General features: G+C 38.0%; 1 protein-coding gene across 1 annotated transcript in view; it reads left to right on the top strand.

Moving 5' to 3' along the window:
- The window catches only part of LOC127424375 (succinyl-CoA:3-ketoacid coenzyme A transferase 1, mitochondrial-like), an 84,356-nt gene that overhangs the window by 8,024 nt on the left and 55,574 nt on the right, over positions 1–20,758 (top strand). Inside the window, exons 4-7 of the mRNA XM_051669510.1 lie at positions 5,611–5,746; positions 6,056–6,205; positions 9,099–9,205; positions 12,685–12,745. Of these exons, the coding sequence (XP_051525470.1) occupies positions 5,611–5,746; positions 6,056–6,205; positions 9,099–9,205; positions 12,685–12,745 (454 nt within the window). The remainder of the gene's footprint in view (positions 1–5,610; positions 5,747–6,055; positions 6,206–9,098; positions 9,206–12,684; positions 12,746–20,758) is intronic.

Below are 20,758 nucleotides of genomic sequence, written 5' to 3'. Positions count from 1 at the left end.
CATGGAAAGGTATTCAAAAAAATTTCCTACTCTTAAAGATATTTATGAAATAAGTGTTGTGATATATCTCACCGATCTAGACTCTGTAAACTGCAGACAAAAATGTGTCCGCGGGCCACGGTCTCTGACGCTTTCTGCCTGTCAATCATTTTGCACATTCTCATGGTGTTGTAGTTGCAGTGAATTATTGAGGCTTATTGCCATTTTTATGCCATGTTGTTCATAGATCATCAGTTGAGGGCACTATTATGCTGCTGTTTTTAACAACCGTTTCTGCTCTCAGTAAAGCTCATTTGGTAACTTTGGAGTGTTGGTTTTGAAAAGAGGGGGCGTGGCTAATTCAACGGCTCAATCTCTTGGAAGTAGAACGGCTAAATTCACTTACAGCACATTTAATTAAAATCAATTGGCACAGAAAATTGGTCGTTTCGTGTACATTAAAGGGCAGGGATGTGATTCTTCTGGATTAATCCGGAATTACGTTTTTTCTGACCTAAAAATGTGACCCGCATGAATTGTGTAAATCTGTTAAAAAAATAAAAAGGGGGCGGGAGAGGGTGGCCGAATGGTGTGGAAAAAGCAGTTTTTTTTCTCGGGAGATTGGAGTTAAAGGGATCTGCCAATAACCCTTTGTTAAGTCCAGTGTCGGAAAAAAATTGAGCGCGCCCAACCGCTCGAGCAATTCGTCCAGCTGGTACAGCTCCGGTTGGGGATGCAAAATCGTACCTTGGGCTTGAGAAAGGAGGTCCCTCCTCAGTGGTATTTCCCACAGGGGGCGTTCAACAATTCGATCATCTCCGGGAACCAGGACTGGTTGGGCCATTTCGGCACAACTAACAGAACCGCTTCCCTGATTTTGCTGATAACAGAGTGAAGAAGATGTACCGGGGGAAATGCATATTTGCATTTTGCAGGCCATTTGTGGGCCAGTGTGTCCACTCCCAGAGGGCCTGGGGACATGGAGTACCAAAGAGGGCAGTGGGCATTCTCTGTGGAGGTGAATAGGTATACTTCTGCTTTGCTGAATATTTCCCAAATCCTCAGAACCGACTGAGGGTGGAGCCTCCAATCCCTGGTGATGCTCCCTGGCGCGACAACAGGTCCGCTCCGTGATTCAGACGGCCTGGGACATATGTCACGCGTAGAGAGAGGAGATGACGCCCGCTCCATTGGAGGAGGCATTTTGCTCATGCTCATCAATTGCAGTGACCGGACTCCATCCTGGAGATTTATGTACGCTACCACCGTCGTGTTGTCTGAACAAACCAGGACGTGGTGATTCACAATGTTGGAATGGAACATCTTGGGGCTTGAAATACAGCTAGTAGTTCTAGGCGGTTGATATGCCATGAGCGCCTCGCACCTGTCCAGGTGCCAAAAGCCTGGTTGGCCATGGCACACCACACCCCATCCCATGTTGGACGAGTCCATGGTCACCACTTTTCGTCTGAATACTTGACCAAGCATGACCTTGTTGATAGAAAGAAGGAGCTGTCCAAGGTGATAAAGCAGCCAGACAGCGGCGAGTTACTCACGCGCATGCACCCGTGGCACCAAATGTGTTGCAGTACATGCTGTCTGGCCCAGTTTGTTCAGATGGCAAAGCAACAAGTCTCTGTGTTCGCTCATTAGAGTCTCTGATTGGGCTAGCAAAAGCCAATCATCGAGGTAATTTAATACGAGCATGCCGTTCATCTTCAGAGGGGCAAGTACAGCATCGATACATTTCGTGAACGTACGGGGAGCCAAAGACAATATGAACGGAAGGACTTTAAATTGATACACAATCTCAAAAACCGCATGTGATGCGGCACAATCTGTACATGAAAGTACGTGTCCTTCAGGTTATTTACGCAAACGAGTCCCCTGGACGGATGTGCGATAACATCTGTTTCTGAGTTAACATTTTGAATGGGCACTTCACAAGCGCACAATTCAAGCCTCTTAGATCTAGAATTGGCTGAAGCCCGCCGCCCTTCTTTGGAACAAGAAAATAGCAGCTGTAAACCCTAATGTGCGCTTCTCAGCTCGGAACAGTCAGTGTACAAATTGAATTGTGTAACCGCGCTCAATAGTGTCCAACACACAATTTGATACACCCGTGAGGGCTCACCACGCATCCGTGCAGCAAGACAGCAGGCTTATTGATTCGCTCACTACCGGAGACGAGGCACCGTAATGTGTGTGTTGTGATACACTGACATGTCCGTGAGGGCTTGCCGCGTATCCACATAGCAAGACGGTGGGCTTATTAAATGGCCGCTCGCCACAGGAAAGTGGTTGATTATAGAGCGTGTGTGAGGAGCATGAAGAGGAAAATGCCCTTTTATTGAGAATGTGTGAGCATCCCGTGTTTTTACTACGGGTGATTTTTCTTTTTTTTTCTTTTTTGCAAGAACATTCTTTATTTGCACAGTACACACAAGCATTTAGAACAAAATCCCATTCCCGATGAACTGTGGTGGGGAGGAGGGAAGAAACACTGTGTGTCTGGACTCGAGCCCTCTTTGGTTTCGGGCCAAGAAAAAAGTTGCGCTCCGGGCTCCTCTTCACAGGGCTGGTCCAGTCAGGAACGCTTCTGCTGTCCCGCGGCTTGCGCGGCTTTACTGCTTGCTCAGCGGTGGCTTTTGGCAGCACTTGACCAGTGAAAGAGGGATTCTTAGCTGGTCGCTGACTAGATGTAGAGTGAGAGTGGGCTGGGTGAGAGGTGGCGCTGCTTTTTTTATTTTTGGCCAAAAATGTCTCGTAGCCTGAGACTGTTTCTGAGCAGCTAAGAATCGCTCCGTAAAGCCCTCCACGGTGCTGCCGAAGAGGCCCTCAGGTGATACTTGAGTGTCAAGGAGGGTGGTTTTTTCTGCGTCGCACACATACGTGAGTGTGAGCCATATATGGCGATCCAGGACCACCAAATTGCCCATCGCCTTCCCGATGGCTTGTGTGGTAGCCTTCGCAGCTCACAGCGCCAAGTCTATCACGGTGCAAAGCTCCTTAAATGCTGCTGAATAAGGGCCTTGCTCATCTAAATCCTTGAGGAGCTTGGCTCGAAAGACCTGGAGCACCACCATGCTGTGGAGTGCAGATCCAGCATGGCCTGCCGCTACATATGCCCTTCCAGCCAGTGCGGACGTCAGTCGACACAGTTTCCATGAAAGAGTTCGGGCAAAGATGGGCTTCCTGTTCCACAGGGGGAAGCTTGGAATACCGTTTTCATCCGTGTGATCCACGGAGGTGAGGACGACCGTCCCTCCGACCTGGGTGCTTGCAGAGTAGGGCGCACGCCAGGTCCTCCTCTAAATCATCCATCTCCACCTCATGGCCCCGCTGTACCTCCTCATGTGGTCCTTCGGGACTTAACACAGAAGAAGTGGGTGTGAGAGCGCATGAGGCTGAATCGTCCCTCAGAACGAGGGTGATCCTGGAGTGCAGTGTCTTGAGACTCATGCCCTCGCAATGAGGGCAGTCTGTCTCTATGAGAGCCGCTTCGGCGTGGGCACAGCCCAGGCAGCGAATGCAGCTCTCATGTTGGTCTGATGGTGGGATGTGCCGCTTGCACAGGGAACACTTGCGGAATGACATCTTAAAAAATATACAAACACGCAAGCGGCTTTTATAAAGGTATAATATACAATACAGTTATAATATAGTAATAAGATTTACAGTAAACTCCTGCCTGCACACTGCAAAGCGGGTAGGTGTCACACTGAAATGCCTCGTTGTTCGACGCCGAGCCTCTGAACGAGTAACCTGTTACCAAAGCGTCCTCAATGGTGAGGTTGAGAAAACTTCACCGGAACACACAGGGGATCAAGAATTTCCTCACTGTAGACGTTAAAGCACAGGCGACAAGTCGTCTTGAGGGTGTCCCGCAGAGAAGAATAGTCCACTGAACGTGTACCTGTGACGGCAAAGCAGAGAAGGGTTTCTTAAACAAAGTCGAATAGTCCTGTCGTGAAGGAAGAAAAATCTGAAGTAATGGTGATTGAGCGCCCGCTTATATAGGCCAAGTTCACACCTGAAGGGGCAGGTCTCAAACACCATTGCCAATCAGAAAGATTGGTGTTTTATACAAGGGTTTCAACCAGGTCAATGTCGAAATGAATTGAATCGAAAGTTGAACGGCCAAGTGCCCCCAACTTTGCACTTACATTTTCCTGCTTTTTTTGTGCTTAGCCGATCACATGCCTGAAGGGGTAATTTACCTAAAAAGGAAAATTCTATCATAATTTACTCACCCTCATGCCATCCCAGATGTGACTTTCTTTCTTCTGCAGAACACAAACCAAGATTTTTAGAAGAATATTGCAGATTTGTTGGTCCCCACAATGCAAATGAATGGTGATCAAAACTCAGAAGGTCCAAAAAGGACATGAAGGCAGCATAAAAGTAATCCATACTGACTCAAGTGGTTTAATTTATATCTTCTGAAGCGATATGATAGGTGAGAAAGAGATCAATATTTTAGTCCTTTTTTTACTGTAAATCTCCACCTTTGACCAGTCCCAACCAGTTGGTGGCTAATGTCACTTCTACACTAGACCATGGAAGTGAAAGTAAAAATGTAGATTTACAGTAGAAAAGTTTTTAAATATTGATCTGTTTCTCACCCACACCTAGCATTCACTTCAGAAGAAACTGATTTAACCAGTGGAGTCTTTTGGATTACTTTTATGCTGCCTTTATGTGCTTTTTGGACTTTCAAAGTTCTGGTCACCATTCACTTGCATTGTGAGGACCTACAGCTGAAATATTCTTCTAAAAATCTTTGTTTGTGTTCAGCAGAAGAAAGAAAGTCATACACATCTGAGATGGCATAAGGTGAGTAAATGATGAGAGAATTTTCATTTTTGGGTGAACTATCCCTTTAAGGCTTTGTTCAGACGAAGCAAAAATCAGACTTTTTCTGACTCTAAAATCTGGATCCTAAAAATTCTTACATTTCCATTTTCTGTCTTATATGTCCATAATGAAACACCTGCATATTGACTGCACTGTCGGAGGAAACAGATTAGATTTCATTACGTGCAAAAGGACAGCAAGGACAGTCAGTCATTTTAGTGAGCGTGAATTACCTGCTTGCTGTGTACCTCAATTCTCAAACATACTGGCTGCAGTATTGCCATTAAAAATGAGATGGCAAACTAACAGCTTGCTTCAGTTTCATACCTCAGTGCATTTCAAGTCTCAATAAGTCATGCCATTTGTTAATGAATGACAAAATCAGTTTTGAGTCACTGCCTCACTAACTGTGCTAAGCCACCGCACACACTGAACTGAGGAGACCAGAGAGAGCTGTAAAGCATTTAATATGTTTCTTGCTGTAAAAATTAGTTGTGTGGCCTTTGTCTCTGTATTCTCTGCATGTTTGGAATTTAATGACTTGTTTGGTACAGAGTGATCATTTGACACTGGATTTAGATCAGTGTAGGGTTTGGTGCGTCTTTTTCAACAGTCAAGCATAAATTGGTAGATTGTTTTCAGAAATGTATTTTTGTGTGTTTCATGTGATGTCACTTTATATAAAAGCATCTGCTAAATGACAAATGAAAACCTGAAGCACAATGCAGGTGGACAGTTTTAGCTAGTGTTTGATGTTGTGTATGTTTTCTGCAGAGTGGATGACTTTGGCCTGGGCCTGCTTCTGCAGACCAAACAGATCAAGCGTATGATCTCGTCATATGTGGGGGAGAATGTGGAGTTTGAGAGGCAGTATCTCGCCGGTGAGTTGGAGGTAGAGTTGACCCCACAGGTGAGACCATCCTTCACGCTACCTTATCTACTTTCACTCGCCCATCCTCAGAATAAACACTTTACCATCAGACCCAGGTCTCATATATACATTGATTTTGTTTTTTGCTTTCTTTTTAATTTTTTGGAATATACCACTATGTATGAAATATACAGTATATGGGCTGTGTATATATATTTGTGTATAGTGTGTATAGATTGATGGATAGATAGATGAATAGTTAGATTTTATAGCATGTTCCTTCTGAATGTTATTTGAAATATCCTATCAGGTGGGTGTTATTTACCTCTTTTATTGTTTTGATGACAGGGCACACTTGCGGAGCGGATCAGGGCCGGTGGCGCAGGTGTGCCTGCCTTCTTCACTGCCACAGGCTATGGCACACTCATCCAGGAGGGGGGATCTCCCATCAAATACAACACAGATGGCACCATCGCCATTGCCAGCGAACCAAGAGAGGTAGTATAATAATAAAATAACCTGATGGAGTTTGATTGTTGTCAGCTTAAATCATTAAGAAAATAAAGAAATAAATGTAAATAATAAATAAAAAGTATGTTTAAAATGATGTACATGCACATGAAAAAGCTGTCATATTCTATATGGAGTTGGGCTTTTTCATGTTTTCTGGGAAGTCAACCATTTCTATAAAATATTAAGGACCCAAGCACACCAAAACTAACTTTGCAAGGTGCAGTCAAAAAAGAAGCCTGATCAAAAATAGAAAAAAACTTGCACACTTGCTCACTGCTCCAACATTTTAATCTAAAACCATGTGGTTTTAACGTTTCGACTCATACGAGTCTTCCTCAGAACAATACAACAGACTTTGTGATGTCAATTTCAAACAAACATTCCATGGTTCCCACTGGTGCTCGCAATTAGATGTTAATGACCTAGTGTGGTTGTAGATGATACAAAGACTTGTATAAATGGGGCTTCATAAACAAATAAATGCATCACAATATGCACCAATAAACCATATACACTGTGCATACACATACATTCACATATACCACAGTCCCCATATTACATACAAATATACCTCCCTCTACATATGCACATATACCCACAGTTCTACAATACAGATCTCTTAATTTAATCTTCAAAATTGTGGAAGTAAAGATATTTAGAGAAACAATCTGATGTTAAAATCCTCATTTAGACCATTTGGAGATAGTGTCCGTAAAAAAATAAATCCAAAAAGTTTCTGTTTGGAGAAGTTGGTTTTCTATATCACCTCATCTCTGTGGGATGCTTACTCTATCTATACCCCAATGTCTAAGACTAGAAACAGGGTGTTTAAGTTTCTGAAAATGCATCGCCACTGGGCTGTTGACATTTACCAGTGCGTATATTGCCACGATGTTCTCCTGTTCTAATTTTCAAAGGTCTTCTAGTTTTGCCTACATATCCCAAACCACGTGGACATTTAAAAAAATAAATAACATTATTTGTATTACAACTAATCACACCCTTGATGTAAATTTTTTTTTTACCATTATTAGAAATGTCCCGATATTCCAAGGTGGCATATCAGCTTTAACCAACCTATCTCTTAGATTTCATTGTCTTTTAAAAACCAGTCTCGGTGGTTCCTTAGAAGTATTTTTCAGATATTGGTCAGTGTCAATAATATGCCAATGTTTTCTAATTATCTCCTTAAAAATGCAACCTAATGGAGAATATCCAGTGATGCAAGACACCATGGAAGAATAATTCTTAATCCGAGTTAGCCCATCATCATATTGTATATTTTCTACCCAATGTTTCGCTTGCTTTATCCAGTCTTCACAATACCCATCTCTCTAAACCTTTGAAATAAAATATCAGCCTGTTTTATTTTTTTATTTTTTTACATATCCTACGTATTCTATGAAACTCCCTAAAAGGTAACCTTTTTTAAGATGTGTAGGGTGGAAGCTATCCACTCTTAGCAAAGAATTACGGCCCGTGGTTTTCCGAAATAGGTCAGTAGTCAATTTGTCATCTTCATTGGTGATCAAGATATCTAAAAAATGTATTTGGTCATAATTAAATTCCATAGTAAACTTCAAATACTCACTATTGTCATGTAGGCAATTATAGTAATCAATTAATTGTTGTTCATTACCAGTCCATATAATAAAACAATCATCAATATGCTGACGCCAAACTTTAATATATTGTAAAAAAGGATTTTGTTCGGAATAGATTACCTGCTCTTCAAATAAACCGACATATAAATTGGCAAAATTAGGTGCCATGGTTGAACCCATAGCTGTCCCAGATATTTGAAGGAAATATTCATTGCTGTACAGTTGTATTTTCTCTGCCAGTGAATGCAAACAATGTACACTAGGTAAGGCTTCCTGTCTCTTATGTTGAAGAAAATATATTAATGCCTCTAAACCCCCTAGATGTGGTATATTAGTGTGCAAGAATAGAAATAGAATATATTTACTGTCATTGTATAAATACAATTATTATTGCACAGGTACAACGAAATTAGGTTTGCGACTCTCCTTACGATACTATAGAACAATAAAACAATAAATCAAGTAAATAAAATAAAAAATACCAAACATGATAGGAAAATCCAGCAAATGTAAATAGTGCAATAGCTCAGGTATGTAGTCCAGCAACAGAATCAGTAGTGTGGAAGGGTATGAAATGTCAAACAGTATGCACAGTATACACAGTTTGCACAATATGTACCATATAAATGATATATAACAATGTAAACAGTGACCAAACAGATCTGTGGGCAAACGACTCAAGTTGTCAGGGGGTACTCAGTGGATTGATTCATAACAGTTATTGCTCTGGGGAAAAAACTGTAACTCAGCTGTTTAGCTTTCTATATCCAAAGTGGCCAGTATATAATCTGTCTCTATGGATGCCAAAGAACCAAGTAATAGAAGCATATCTCCAGTATCACATGTGTAAGAAGGCAATTCCTGTACACAAGGCTTTAAGAAAAAATCAACAACGTGCATATGTAGAGGGAGGTATATTTGTATGTAACATGGGGACTGTGGTATATGTGAATGTATGTGTATGCACAGTGTATATGGTTTATTGGTGCGTATTATGATGCATTTATTTGTGTATGAAACCCCGTTTATACAATTGTTTGTATCATCTCAAACATCGCTAGGTCATTGACATCTAATTGTGGGCACCAGTGGGAACCATGGGATTTTTGTTTGAAATTGACATCACAAAGTCTGTTGTATTGTTCTGAGGAAGACTCGTATGAGTCGAAATGTTAAAACCACATGGTTTTAGATTAAAATTTTGGAGAAGTGAGCAAGGTGGCAAGTTTTTTTCTATTTTTATGTCAACCATTTCTGCCATTGTTGTGTTTCAGGTGCGTGAATTTAACGGCATTCACTTCATTATGGAGAAAGCCATCACAGGTGACTTTGCGCTGGTCAAAGCCTGGAAAGCAGATAAAGCTGGAAATGTCATCTTCAGGTATCAATGTCTGCTGCTCCACTATATTCCTCTCCTCTGTTATTGAGCCCCATTACAGAGGAAATAAAAGACAAAGCTTCCTTTAAAGGGATAGTTCACCCAACAATACAAATTTCATCATGTAATCACCCTCATGTTGTTCCAAATCTGTATTACTTTCTTTCTTCTGTGGGACACAAAAGGAGAAATTTTGAAGAATGTCCTGGTTTTTCTTTTCCATGCAATTACAATGGAATGGGTCTGGAGCTTTCAAGCTTCAAATAGAATTTAAAAGCACCATTTAAGTATCATCAAGTGTTAAGTCATCTGAAGCCATAGGATAGCTTTTGGTGTGAAAAAGACTGAAATTTAAGCCAATTTTCACTTGTGAACCCGATCAACCGATTCATTGAAAATATCAGACTCAAAAGAACGCTTAGTTCATGAACAGGGTTGGGAGGGTTACTTTTAAAATGTATTTCACTACAGATTACAGAATACATGATGTAAAATGTAATTTGTAACAAATTCAGTTAGATTACTCAAGGTCAGTAACATAATCTGAATACTTTAGATTACTTCTTCAGCACTGGCAGATTGTTTCACTTGTTTTAGTCAAAACAAGTAAAAAAATATGTGCCTGTGCTGAAGAAGACTTGCTTTAGGTTGAAATCTTGTTTTAGTGTTGACTTAAACAAGTGGACAACAGATGAAAAAAAATCTGCCAGTACAGTAAGAAAAAATACACTTCTAATATATATATATATATATATATATATATATATATATATATATATATATATATATATATATATATATATATTAAAAAAAGCTAAATACAAAACAGGAATTTTCTCTGGAATTTTCTTGTTCTCAACATGAATAAGATTTTTATCAAAGGTCATACTTTAGAAAAAAACAAAATAGTATTTTCTTGTTATATAACATTTATAATCGTGCCTGGTAGCAGATTCATGTACAAAAAAGGTCTAGCTAAGCATAAAGCTAAATGTTCATATGACAATTTACACAAGGTTAACTATGTCTGCTGCTCCAAACTTATTTCAAAACCCCACAGAGTGTACACAGCGACATGTTTATTCTAAACGTATGTGGATTCTCTCTATTAAGCTCTCAAAGAGAAAGTTCCAAAATAAGCCTGTTTACACATGCAGACTAACTACTCCCAAAATTCATCTTATTTAAAAAAAATCTGAAAAAGCATGAAATCCACGTTTACATGACATTGGAAATAATCATGTTATTCTCCACTTTTGACACCAAACCATGAATAGGCATGCACACATGTGTGCACATTGCATACGCCGGTAAGAACGCAGGTTAAGTTGTTTTAACATGCAACGCAAAACCACTGTAATGGGCAAAAATCTACCCATGTCGACCGGTTTATTCTTATAAGAATATTCCGGGTTCAATACAAGTTAAGCTCAATCAGCAGCATTTGTGGCATAGTATTGATAACTACAAAAATGAATTTTGACTCATCCCTCCTTTTCTTCCCTTTCTTTTCCAAAAATCTGGATTACAGTGAGGCACTTACAATGGAAGTGAATGGGGGCCAATTTCTGAACATTAAAATTCTCACTTTTTCAAATGTATAGCCACAAGACATAAACAATATGCATGTAAACATGATTTTAGTGTGATAAAATCACGTACTAACCTTTTCTGTGTAAAGTTATAGCCAATTTTACAACTTTGTTGCCATGACAATGTAATGTCATGACAGTAAAAATGACAATTTAAACAACTTTTCAGTTCAAATAATACATGACTCTTAACAGACGAATTAATGTAAGTGCTTTTATAAAATTATAAGCTTAAATTTTTGCCTCCTCGATTTTTGCTATTTTTTTTTAAAGAAAAGGAGGGACGAGTCTAAATTAATTTTTGTGGTAATCAACATTATGCCACAAATGCTGCTGATTGAGCTTAACTTGTATTGAACCAGTAATAATCCTTTAAGCCATTTATTACCATAAACTGATAAAGTCGTTTAATGCATTTAATTTACCACACACTTTGTTGGCTTATTATGCATAATCAGTGTTCAAACGTGCACGCAAACACACTCAAAGAGGTCATATGGTGATCAAACGGTTTTCACTTATAACAGTGTGAAAGCACCCTCTGTCAGCTCATATGAATCTAATTCATCATAAGAAAGTGTTTCACCGCTGTTCAGACGCTCCTCAGGATGTTCCATCTGTAAGGACTAAATATTAAATGAAACAAATGACAATAAATGCAAAGTAATCTCTTCAGTAATCAAAATACTTTTTGAATGTAACTGTATTCTAATTACCAATGATTTCAGTTGTAACTGTAGTGAATACAGTTACTTGTATTTTGTACAGCATTTTAAATACCTAATCTTGCTACATGTATTCCGCTACTCCCCAACCCAGTTCACAAAGAGAGAAAGGGCGGACTTGAAGATTTTCAATGAATCACGTCTTAAATTTCCATCAAATTATGCGCACAAGTCATATAAAAACACTTTAATGATACTTCAGTGTTTTTGCATTGTTTTTTGAAGCTTGAAAGCTCCAGTCCCTTTATAATTGCAGGGAAAGGGCAACAAGAACATTCTTAAAAAATGTGTTTCATGGAAGAAAGGAATTCTAACGGGTTTGGAACGACACAAGGATGTGCACTCAATGACGGAATGTTTTATTTTGGGCAAACTATTCCTTTAACTGAAATATTAAATCACATGTTCACTGGTATGGTTGGTGCTTTGCCCAAACCTGAAAATAGCTCTCATCTCTCACCTTGCTGTTTCCATTTACCACATGCCCACAGGCAGCACTGCTTCACTGAAGGCAAAGTGACAAGATATACTTTTTGAAAAGGAGACATAAACTGGTCCATAGTTTAGACAATACTTCAAACACATAGTAGTAAAGCCAAACATTTTAAATTATTGTGCCATTTCAAACCCAGGCATTTGTTTCACCATCAAACAACCTACAGATGAGAATAGTGTTTGTTAAAAAAATGGCTGTGTGTTGTTGGATAATAGTCATGATGTTGCATTCTAATAGATCTGAAATTAGTGGATTTTAAGGTCAGTGACCTTGACATTATAAGCACATCATTGTACTACATGTTCATATTTGGAACATATGATGCAATATGCAGCATTTTGTTTGACCATAAGGGTGCACTGTTTCCTATTCAATTACTGTGCCTTGCTCTACTTCGGTTGAAATATGAGGATTGTTTAGGAAGATGTTAATATTATATGGAGGATCATTTTACAGTAGTGAAAGCTGCTTATGCACAATTTTTTTATGGCTTGTCATTGTGACACATGGCTTATTTCACTATATTAACCATCAGTGCTTCTTGAATAGAGGAAAAACATGCCATACATCAGTTTATAACATTCCATGTCAACTGTACATATTTGAAGTTAATTAATTTTACAGTCTCACTGTTGCTCTTACACCTGAGAACATACTTCTTTTGATCAGGAAAACAGCACGAAACTTCAACCAGCCCATGTGCAAGGCAGCCAAGGTCACAGTTGTGGAGGTGAGTGGTGAGATACAAATCACATACTGAATGTTTCAGGTAATTCCAGTGCAATTACAGTATCACATGTAATACTGTATAATACTGTATGCGTGCATTACTACAGCTCTTTTTCTTAATTTGCTGACTTGTGTACATGTGCTTCTGGTAAATCCTACTTGGATGCATTATTACAAGTTCTAAAGCTTGCCTTGTCCATCCTATGAATTCAATTGCCCCAACGAATATCTCTCCTCCTGTGCTTCATTTCATCATTGTTTTTTTACATAAACAAAACAAATTGTCATTTTCATCTAGATCTTTGGAAGTTTATCCTCCCTATTCTCTCCTTTTTCATTTCCTTTTTTAGCGAGAGCCCTTTTAAAACACTTGTCTGCATATCAAAAATGCTTTTATCTGAGCCTTTGTTCAGAACACGCAGATACGAACAAAAGACTTATCAAAAAGACATTTTCAGCTGCCGTGAATGAACTCCATTAATTAAACTGGTCTTCCAGCAGCCCCATTCTTCCTCTTTCAGCCCTGGTTCGAAGCAGTTTACAATGTGAAGCAATCATAATTGAATACAATCAACCCTTTGAACAGATATTTTTCTCTCCAGTATTTATCCTTTACACTGGCCATCTGTCTTTGAATCAACCCATTACTTGAGTTATCAGCAAGGAAGACTTTTTGGCCAATCAGATCCTTTAATTGTCTTCTGCTGCTTCCATGACAAACACTATCGACACATTAGAGCTATAATTTGTCTTGTTTCCCATCTTTATTGTGGCTATACAGCAATAAGAGCAGTTATTAGTGGCCAATACCATCTGACAATATGGTTATTGCAGCGCCACTAAAGATAAGCTTATCTGTTTACTGAACACACGGCAATGGTTATACTGTATGGGTCTTTTCTTTGTTTGTACATCTGGTGATGAAAGCTGTCCTGCTAGGAGAATGAATCAGTTGGCGGAGTACCTTGCGCTCTGTCTCTGTTTGACTGGTTAAGATGCTGTTGGTGGCAGCAGCTCTTCAACTCGCAGCAGGGTTTAAGAATAAAGATTGACTCATGCCATGCACTGCAATCCCTTTTGTCTGGGGATAAGAAAATGAAAACAGTCATCTGGTTTGCAACAGCAGGTGATATACACTACTGGTCAAAAGTTTTGAAACACACTCATTCTTTATTATAATTTTTTGTCACATTTTAGAATAATAGTAAAGTCATCAAAACTATGGAATAACATAAATGGAACTATGGGAATTATTATTATGGACTAAACAAAATCCAAAATAAATCAAAACTGTGTTATATTTGAGCATCTTCAAAGTAGTCACCCTTTGCCTAGAATTTGCAGAAATGTACTCTTGACATTTTCTCAACCAACTTCTTGAGGTATCACCCTGGGATGCTTTTTAAACAGTATTGAAGGAGTTCCCATCTATGTTGGGAACATATTGGCTGCTTTTCTTTATTATTTGGTCCAAGTCATCCATTTCAAAAACTTTTTTTTTTAATTTATTACATTTTAGTTTTATAATGAAATAAATTAATATGGTGGCACAAATATATTTTTGTCTACAAAACTAATTTCAAACATTTAAGCATACGCCTTCAGATCAAAAGATTTTTAAGATCATGAGAAACATTTCAGTCAAGTGTTTCAAAACCTTTGACTGGTAGTGTATGTCTGGCTGATTAGGGTAATTTTTTTTAAAAGGTTTATAGGAGGAGTCTATCTTAATGTTTCATTTCACATTGAACATTTTGCATTCCAAAATTTAAATTAGGAAATAATCAGGAGATTTTTAAGACTTGGAAAATTGAAAACAAAGAAATTATATTATGCATAATGTATTAGAAATGTTTAAGATTCTGCACTCTATAGATCATTTCAAGGATTATTTGTCAGTTTAAAGTGACGTACTTGTTCCTTGAACATTTCCTGCTAGTTGCCAAACTCATAAAAAAAAAAACAGTGGGAGGCGCTTCTGAGCATAACGTACAGTTATGCTCAGAAGTTTGCATACCCTTGGAGAATTGGTCATATATGTACCATTTTTAAAGAAAACATGAGTGAGCAGGCAAAACACATTTCTTTTATTTCTTATGGGATTCATATTCAACTGTAGGTTATAACAGAATGGCACAATCATATAAAAAAACATGGCAACAATGAAAAAAATGAAATGACCCCTGTTCAAAAGTCTGCATACCCTTAGTTCTTAATATTATGTATTGCCCCCTTTAGCATCAATGACAGCGTGCAGTCTTTTGTAATACTTGTCTTTGAGGCCCCAAATTCTTGCAGGTGGTATAGCTGCCCATTCGTCTTGGCAAAATGCCTCCAGGTCATGCAAAGTCTTTGGTCGTCTTGCATGAACCGCACGTTTGAGATCTCCCCAGAGTGGCTCGATGATATTAAGGTCAGGAGACTGTGATGGCCACTCCAGAACCTTCACCTTTTTCTGCTGTAACCACTGGAGGGTCAACTTGGCCTTGTGCTTAGGGTCATTGTCGTGCTGGAAAGTCCAAGAGCGTCCCATGCGCAGCTTTTGTGCAGAAGAATGCAAATTGTCTACCAGTTTTTTCTGATAACATGCTGCATTCACCTTACCATCAATTTTCACAAGATTCCCTGTGCCTTTAGAGCTCACACCCCCCCCAAACATCAGTGAGCCACCACCATGCTTCACAGTGGGGATGGTATTATTTTCACTATAGGTCTTGTTGACCCCTCTCCAAACATAGCGCTTGTGGTTGTGACCATAAAACTCTATTTTGGTCTCGTCAGTCCAAATTACAGTGTGCCAGAAGCTGTGAGGCATATCAAGGTGTTGTCGGGCATATTGTAACCGGTCTTTTTTGTGGCACTGCCGCAGTAAAGACTTCTTTCTGGCAACTCGACCATGCAGCTCATTTTGTTCAAGTATCGTCGTATTGTGCTCCTTGAAACAACCACACCGTCTTTTTCCAGAGCAGCCTGTATTTCTCCTGAGGTTACCTGTGGGTTTTTCTTTGTATCCTGAACAATTCTTCTGGCAGTTGTGGCCGAAATCTTTCTTGGTCTACCTGACCTTGTCTTGTAATCAAGATCCCCGAATTTTCCACTTTTAATAAGTGATTGAACAGTACTGACTGGCATTTTCAAGGCTTTGGATATCTTTTTATATCCTTTTCCATCTTTATAAATTTCCATTACCTTGTTACGCAGGTCTTTTGACAGTTCTTTTCTGCTCCCCATGGCTCAGTATCTAGTCTGCTCAGTGCATCCACATGAGAGCTAACAAACTCATTGACTATTTATACACAGACACTAATTGCAATTTAAAAAGCCACAGGTGTGGGAAATTAACCTTTAATTGCCATTTAAACCTGTGTGTGTCACCTTGTGTGTCTGTAACAAGGGAAACATTCAAGGGTGTGTACACTTTTGATCAGGGCCATTTGGGTGATTTCTGTTATCATTATGATATAACCCTCTGGTGTCTGAGGGTGTTTTGGGCCCTGGAGAAGTTTTGACATGCCTTGACATATGTGCTTTTTCAGTTGCTTAAAAACATATTTATGGCTAAAGTCTGATAACACTGTATTCAGCACAAACTGGGCTACAATAATATGGGAGCAGCATGTATGTACATGTTTGTATTTTTGAGAAAATAATGTTTATGCGTAGTTTTTGAAAAAAACTAAAATTTTAAGTCATTAAGTCAAACATTTTAGCTTATCACTGAAATAAGGCCATATAACACATACTAAATATTTGTTCACAAGACTTTTGAGAACTGGATCTTGTAGCCTAGAGTCTTTGCTATAAAATGATGTGAAAACCATCCTGATCACTAATTCATACAAAACAATATTGTCATTTAACTTTTGTAAGACACTTTTAGTGTTAGAAAGGCCATATGCGAGGATGATTATTGATGTGATTCACACCTGAGGACCCCTCCCCTGAGAGAGAATGAATGTGAGGAGACTTAATGATTGAATGTATTATCTGACTATACATTTTCTTTACATAAAGACTTTACTTAAAAACTTTAGACTTACGCTACCGTTTAAAAGTGTTAGATCGTTAAGATTTATTAATGTTTTTAAAAGAATTCTCTTCTGCTCACCAAGGCTACATTTATTTGATCCAAAATACAGCAAAAACAGTGATATTGTGAAATATTTTTACAATTTAAAATAACTGTTTTCTATTTGAATATATTGTAAAATGCAATTTATTCCTGTGATCAAAGCTGAATTTTCAGCATCATTACTGCAGTCTTCAGTGTCACATGATCCTTCAGAAATCATTATAATATGCTGATTTTCTAATATGGGCATATTTACAGCACATTTTACACATTTACACTCGAACAGATATTTGCAAGCACAAGCTTCATTGATGATAATGAGGCAGCATAAACACTAGTTAAAATATAATCTAAACATTCATATTATTTTTATAGCATATTACATATCATATTTATATCATACAGCATACAATTTAAATACCTGCTTTAGCCGAAACAACATTTAAATATAACTAAAACTTACCTATTAGGACATATTTCAAATTTCAGTACTCTGAATCCTGGCTGGCAAGTCTGGAAATAGTCCAACTAGTAAAATATGTACATGTTTATATAAAATAGCATGTCAACTAATGTACGTAAAACTAAATGACTTACTCATCTGAAATTGTATCCTCGGCTGGATCAAGTCGCTCTTCTTCTGAGGAAAATGTGAACTCTTCGTCATTATCCAGGAGCTTCCTCACCTGTGTAGCGTGCCATCTTCCAAATGCGCAGAAAAGTGAATGAACTTGATGTTTTTAAAGTGTTGTTGGGGGCATTTACCATTTGCATTGATCGCCTCAGTACATTACCGTATGAATAGCGCACTCTGCTGGTGGGTGTGATCACATTAGGGATAATTAGCTGAGCCAGGAGAAACTGTACATCACTTTGTTTCATACAGATTACATTGCAGGAGAATATGTGTTTTAAATTTGAATTGTTTTATTTAAAAGTAGACATTTTAAGCTTTCTTTAGACATATGTTTCATGTTTGTCTGACAAGTATTCGCAGAGTTTCAGTTAATTTTTGTGAAGTTTTTCAGAAAGATGCTCGTGGAGACAGCTGAAAGCTCATCCTGTTTATTTTCTTTATTTTACAAAAGTACAAGATTTTGTTGTTATTGTGAGTGTATACAAATAAAAGTAGACCCTTTATAGTTTCCAATGATGTCTTACACTTATCTGTATGCCCAAAAATGATGGAGTATTTTAAGCTGTTATGAGGAAAAAATCCAGGCATAAATGGCTTCATATGATCACTATCCTTAAATAAAAGACAGTTTTTTTTTGCATGATCAGTCATATTTTCAAAATCAATGCCAAAATTTCACAATTTCTGCCAGATTATACAAACTTTTGAGCACAACTGTAAATAAAAGTGTTTAGATCTCTGAAAAAACAACTACAAATGGATGCATGGACCACAGCAGTGAAGTGAGACGACTCGATACGTGCAGTACTAATAATTGTAGCACACATCTTATCTCTGGTTGGTGAACAAAAGTTTGGCCAACAAATTGTAAGTTTGAGAGGTAAAGCTTTAAAAGTGAATATAGATCGCTCCCATTATAATGAATGAAGCTGCGCAAGTCATTCACTTTATCATTTAGTCATTTAGCAGATGCTTTTATCCAAAACGACTTACAGTTTAAGAACACATTAAACCTGGTCCGCAGGTCACACGGACATCAATTTTGAATGGCTTCATTAATTATAATAGGAGTGGTCCAATATTCCCCAATCTTTATGTTGAGGAAATAATTGTGAGAATCTAAACTACGATACAGTTTCATTGCCTGTCTCATGTAGATGCTCAGTATCAACATCACAACTGGATAAGTCACTTCAGGTAAACGTTTGATGTTCTTTGAGAAAATATGTTAAATCGGAGCCTTATTTAAAGTATCCAGTAATGAAACCAGAAATGCTTTAGGGTCAGTAGCATTCTAATTCCTTTGTTATTGTTTACATGCTTGAAATGGTCTGTAGATCACTAATCAAATAAGCAAGTTTGTGACACTGATCATGTTAACTCTCTATTGCAAAAGGTCAGGTTTCAGGTTTTTGCTTCTGTTGAAACATGAAAGCTCTTAAAGTGATAGTTCACCCAAAAATGAAAATTCTCTCATTATTTACTCACCCTCATGATATCCCAGGTGTGGATGACTTTTTCTTCAGCACATATTTTAAGAAAAATAGAAAAATATCTCAGCTCAGTAGTTCCTTAAAATGCAAGTGGATGGTGATCCTACTTTTGAATCTCCAAAAAGAACAGACAGTCAGCATAAACGTCATCCATATGACTCAGCTGTTAAATTAATGTCTTCTAAAGCAACACTATTGCTTTTGGTGCAAAAAGTGTTTAAGTACTTTTTAACTATAAACAATCGCTTCCGATCAGCGGCGGTATGTGCGTTGGCACGTGAGACACACGAGAACTGACACATGTGCGACACACATGGAAGAATGATCTCAAATGATTACCAGAATTTGCACACGTGTGAGTCCATATAAGCTTGAGTGCATGCTGTCATTAAATGTTTCAGTTCAGTTCAAATAAATAAATAAAACATAAATAAATCAAATGAAAAGGTGTACATTAAAAAATAGTATTCAAATCTGACATTAATTAGTATTTGTACTTTTATTTCTTTGTGTTATTGTATTTATTTCAGTATTTATTTAATTCCACATTTACTTATTTATACATTTATTTATTTATTTACTTATACATTTCTTTGTCCATATGGTAATGATGGGGTGTACTTTCTATTTCAAGCATAATAATCGAGCTCAGAGTGCAAGTGAAGCATTAATAGTCGTTTATGTCAGATTTGAAAATTGTATCTATTTATTTCTATGTACTGTACACTACTTTTTTCACATTTCTTTGCTAATATATTCATTTATTTTTAATTTAGGCTGCTTTGGTCCTCCATACTCAGATTGTTATGCTGATAATATAATTCCTAATGATTTGTTATTATTATTTATTAAATTAGGAAATTACAGAATAGAAGCTTTTTTTTTTTTTTTTCATGAGTGGTCTTAGACTTTTGGATCCCACTGTATCTAGGATATAGAATAATTGCATTTCCTGTATCTGCCTGTGGTTTTATATGGTTTAGCTGTGGAATGCACTTTACTTCATTAGTCCAACAAGTCCTTTACATTTCGTTATCTGATTTCCAGTCTAAAACAGCTGTGATCATATTTAGCTGTGTGGATGGCAGACAGTGTTTTATGATGCTCCAGTTATAATCTGCCAAAATGAATTATTTCCTCTCAATTGGCTGGCTGATGAGGCTTGCCAATGGCTCAGAGTTTGGAGAGAGGTGTTTCTGTTGCTTGTCAGAGCCAGGCGCTGAAAATAGTGATGGCTGAAGGATTCCTCACTGGAGGAAACAGCCACCTTAATTTCACTCTATTTAAAAAAAATAACACTGTGCTGTGATGTCACGGCGTCCTCGTTAAGATTAAATCTGATAGCTGTGTTTAGATAGAGCTGCCTTTTTTATAATGAATAAAAATAAATGACCATTAGCATTAACTAATGCAGATTGCAAAAAAGTAAAATTAATGAAGCAGGCGAGAATAATCGATTTGGTCAGCTGGTTGCCAGGCAACGGAAGCCTGCACTTTAGATCCGTGGCATACAGTATTTCAATTATCCTGTTTTCGCAGGTACGAGAGGCCCAGACATTGTGGGATGTGAGCGAGAACAGGAATATTGTAAAATGTATGACCAGTAGTACAGTCTAGATTTTTTTTAATGGAGCCTCTTTATTTTAATCAAACAGCCTCCTGGCTTGTCTTGCATTGTTTTCAGTGCTAAACAATGCACTACAAGGTAAAATACATGAGCCACTGTGATCAAACGTCTCTCATAGTGCTCGGGTTGATTTCTCACTTAAATTTCGAGTTGTTTTTCACCAAAACCTATTGTATGCCTTCAGA

This window comes from Myxocyprinus asiaticus, chromosome 33, assembly GCF_019703515.2.
Source record: "Myxocyprinus asiaticus isolate MX2 ecotype Aquarium Trade chromosome 33, UBuf_Myxa_2, whole genome shotgun sequence".
NCBI lineage: Eukaryota > Metazoa > Chordata > Actinopteri > Cypriniformes > Catostomidae > Myxocyprinus > Myxocyprinus asiaticus.
The sequence above is the reverse complement of the archived record's forward strand: the minus strand, read 5'-3'. Positions and strand labels throughout refer to the sequence as shown.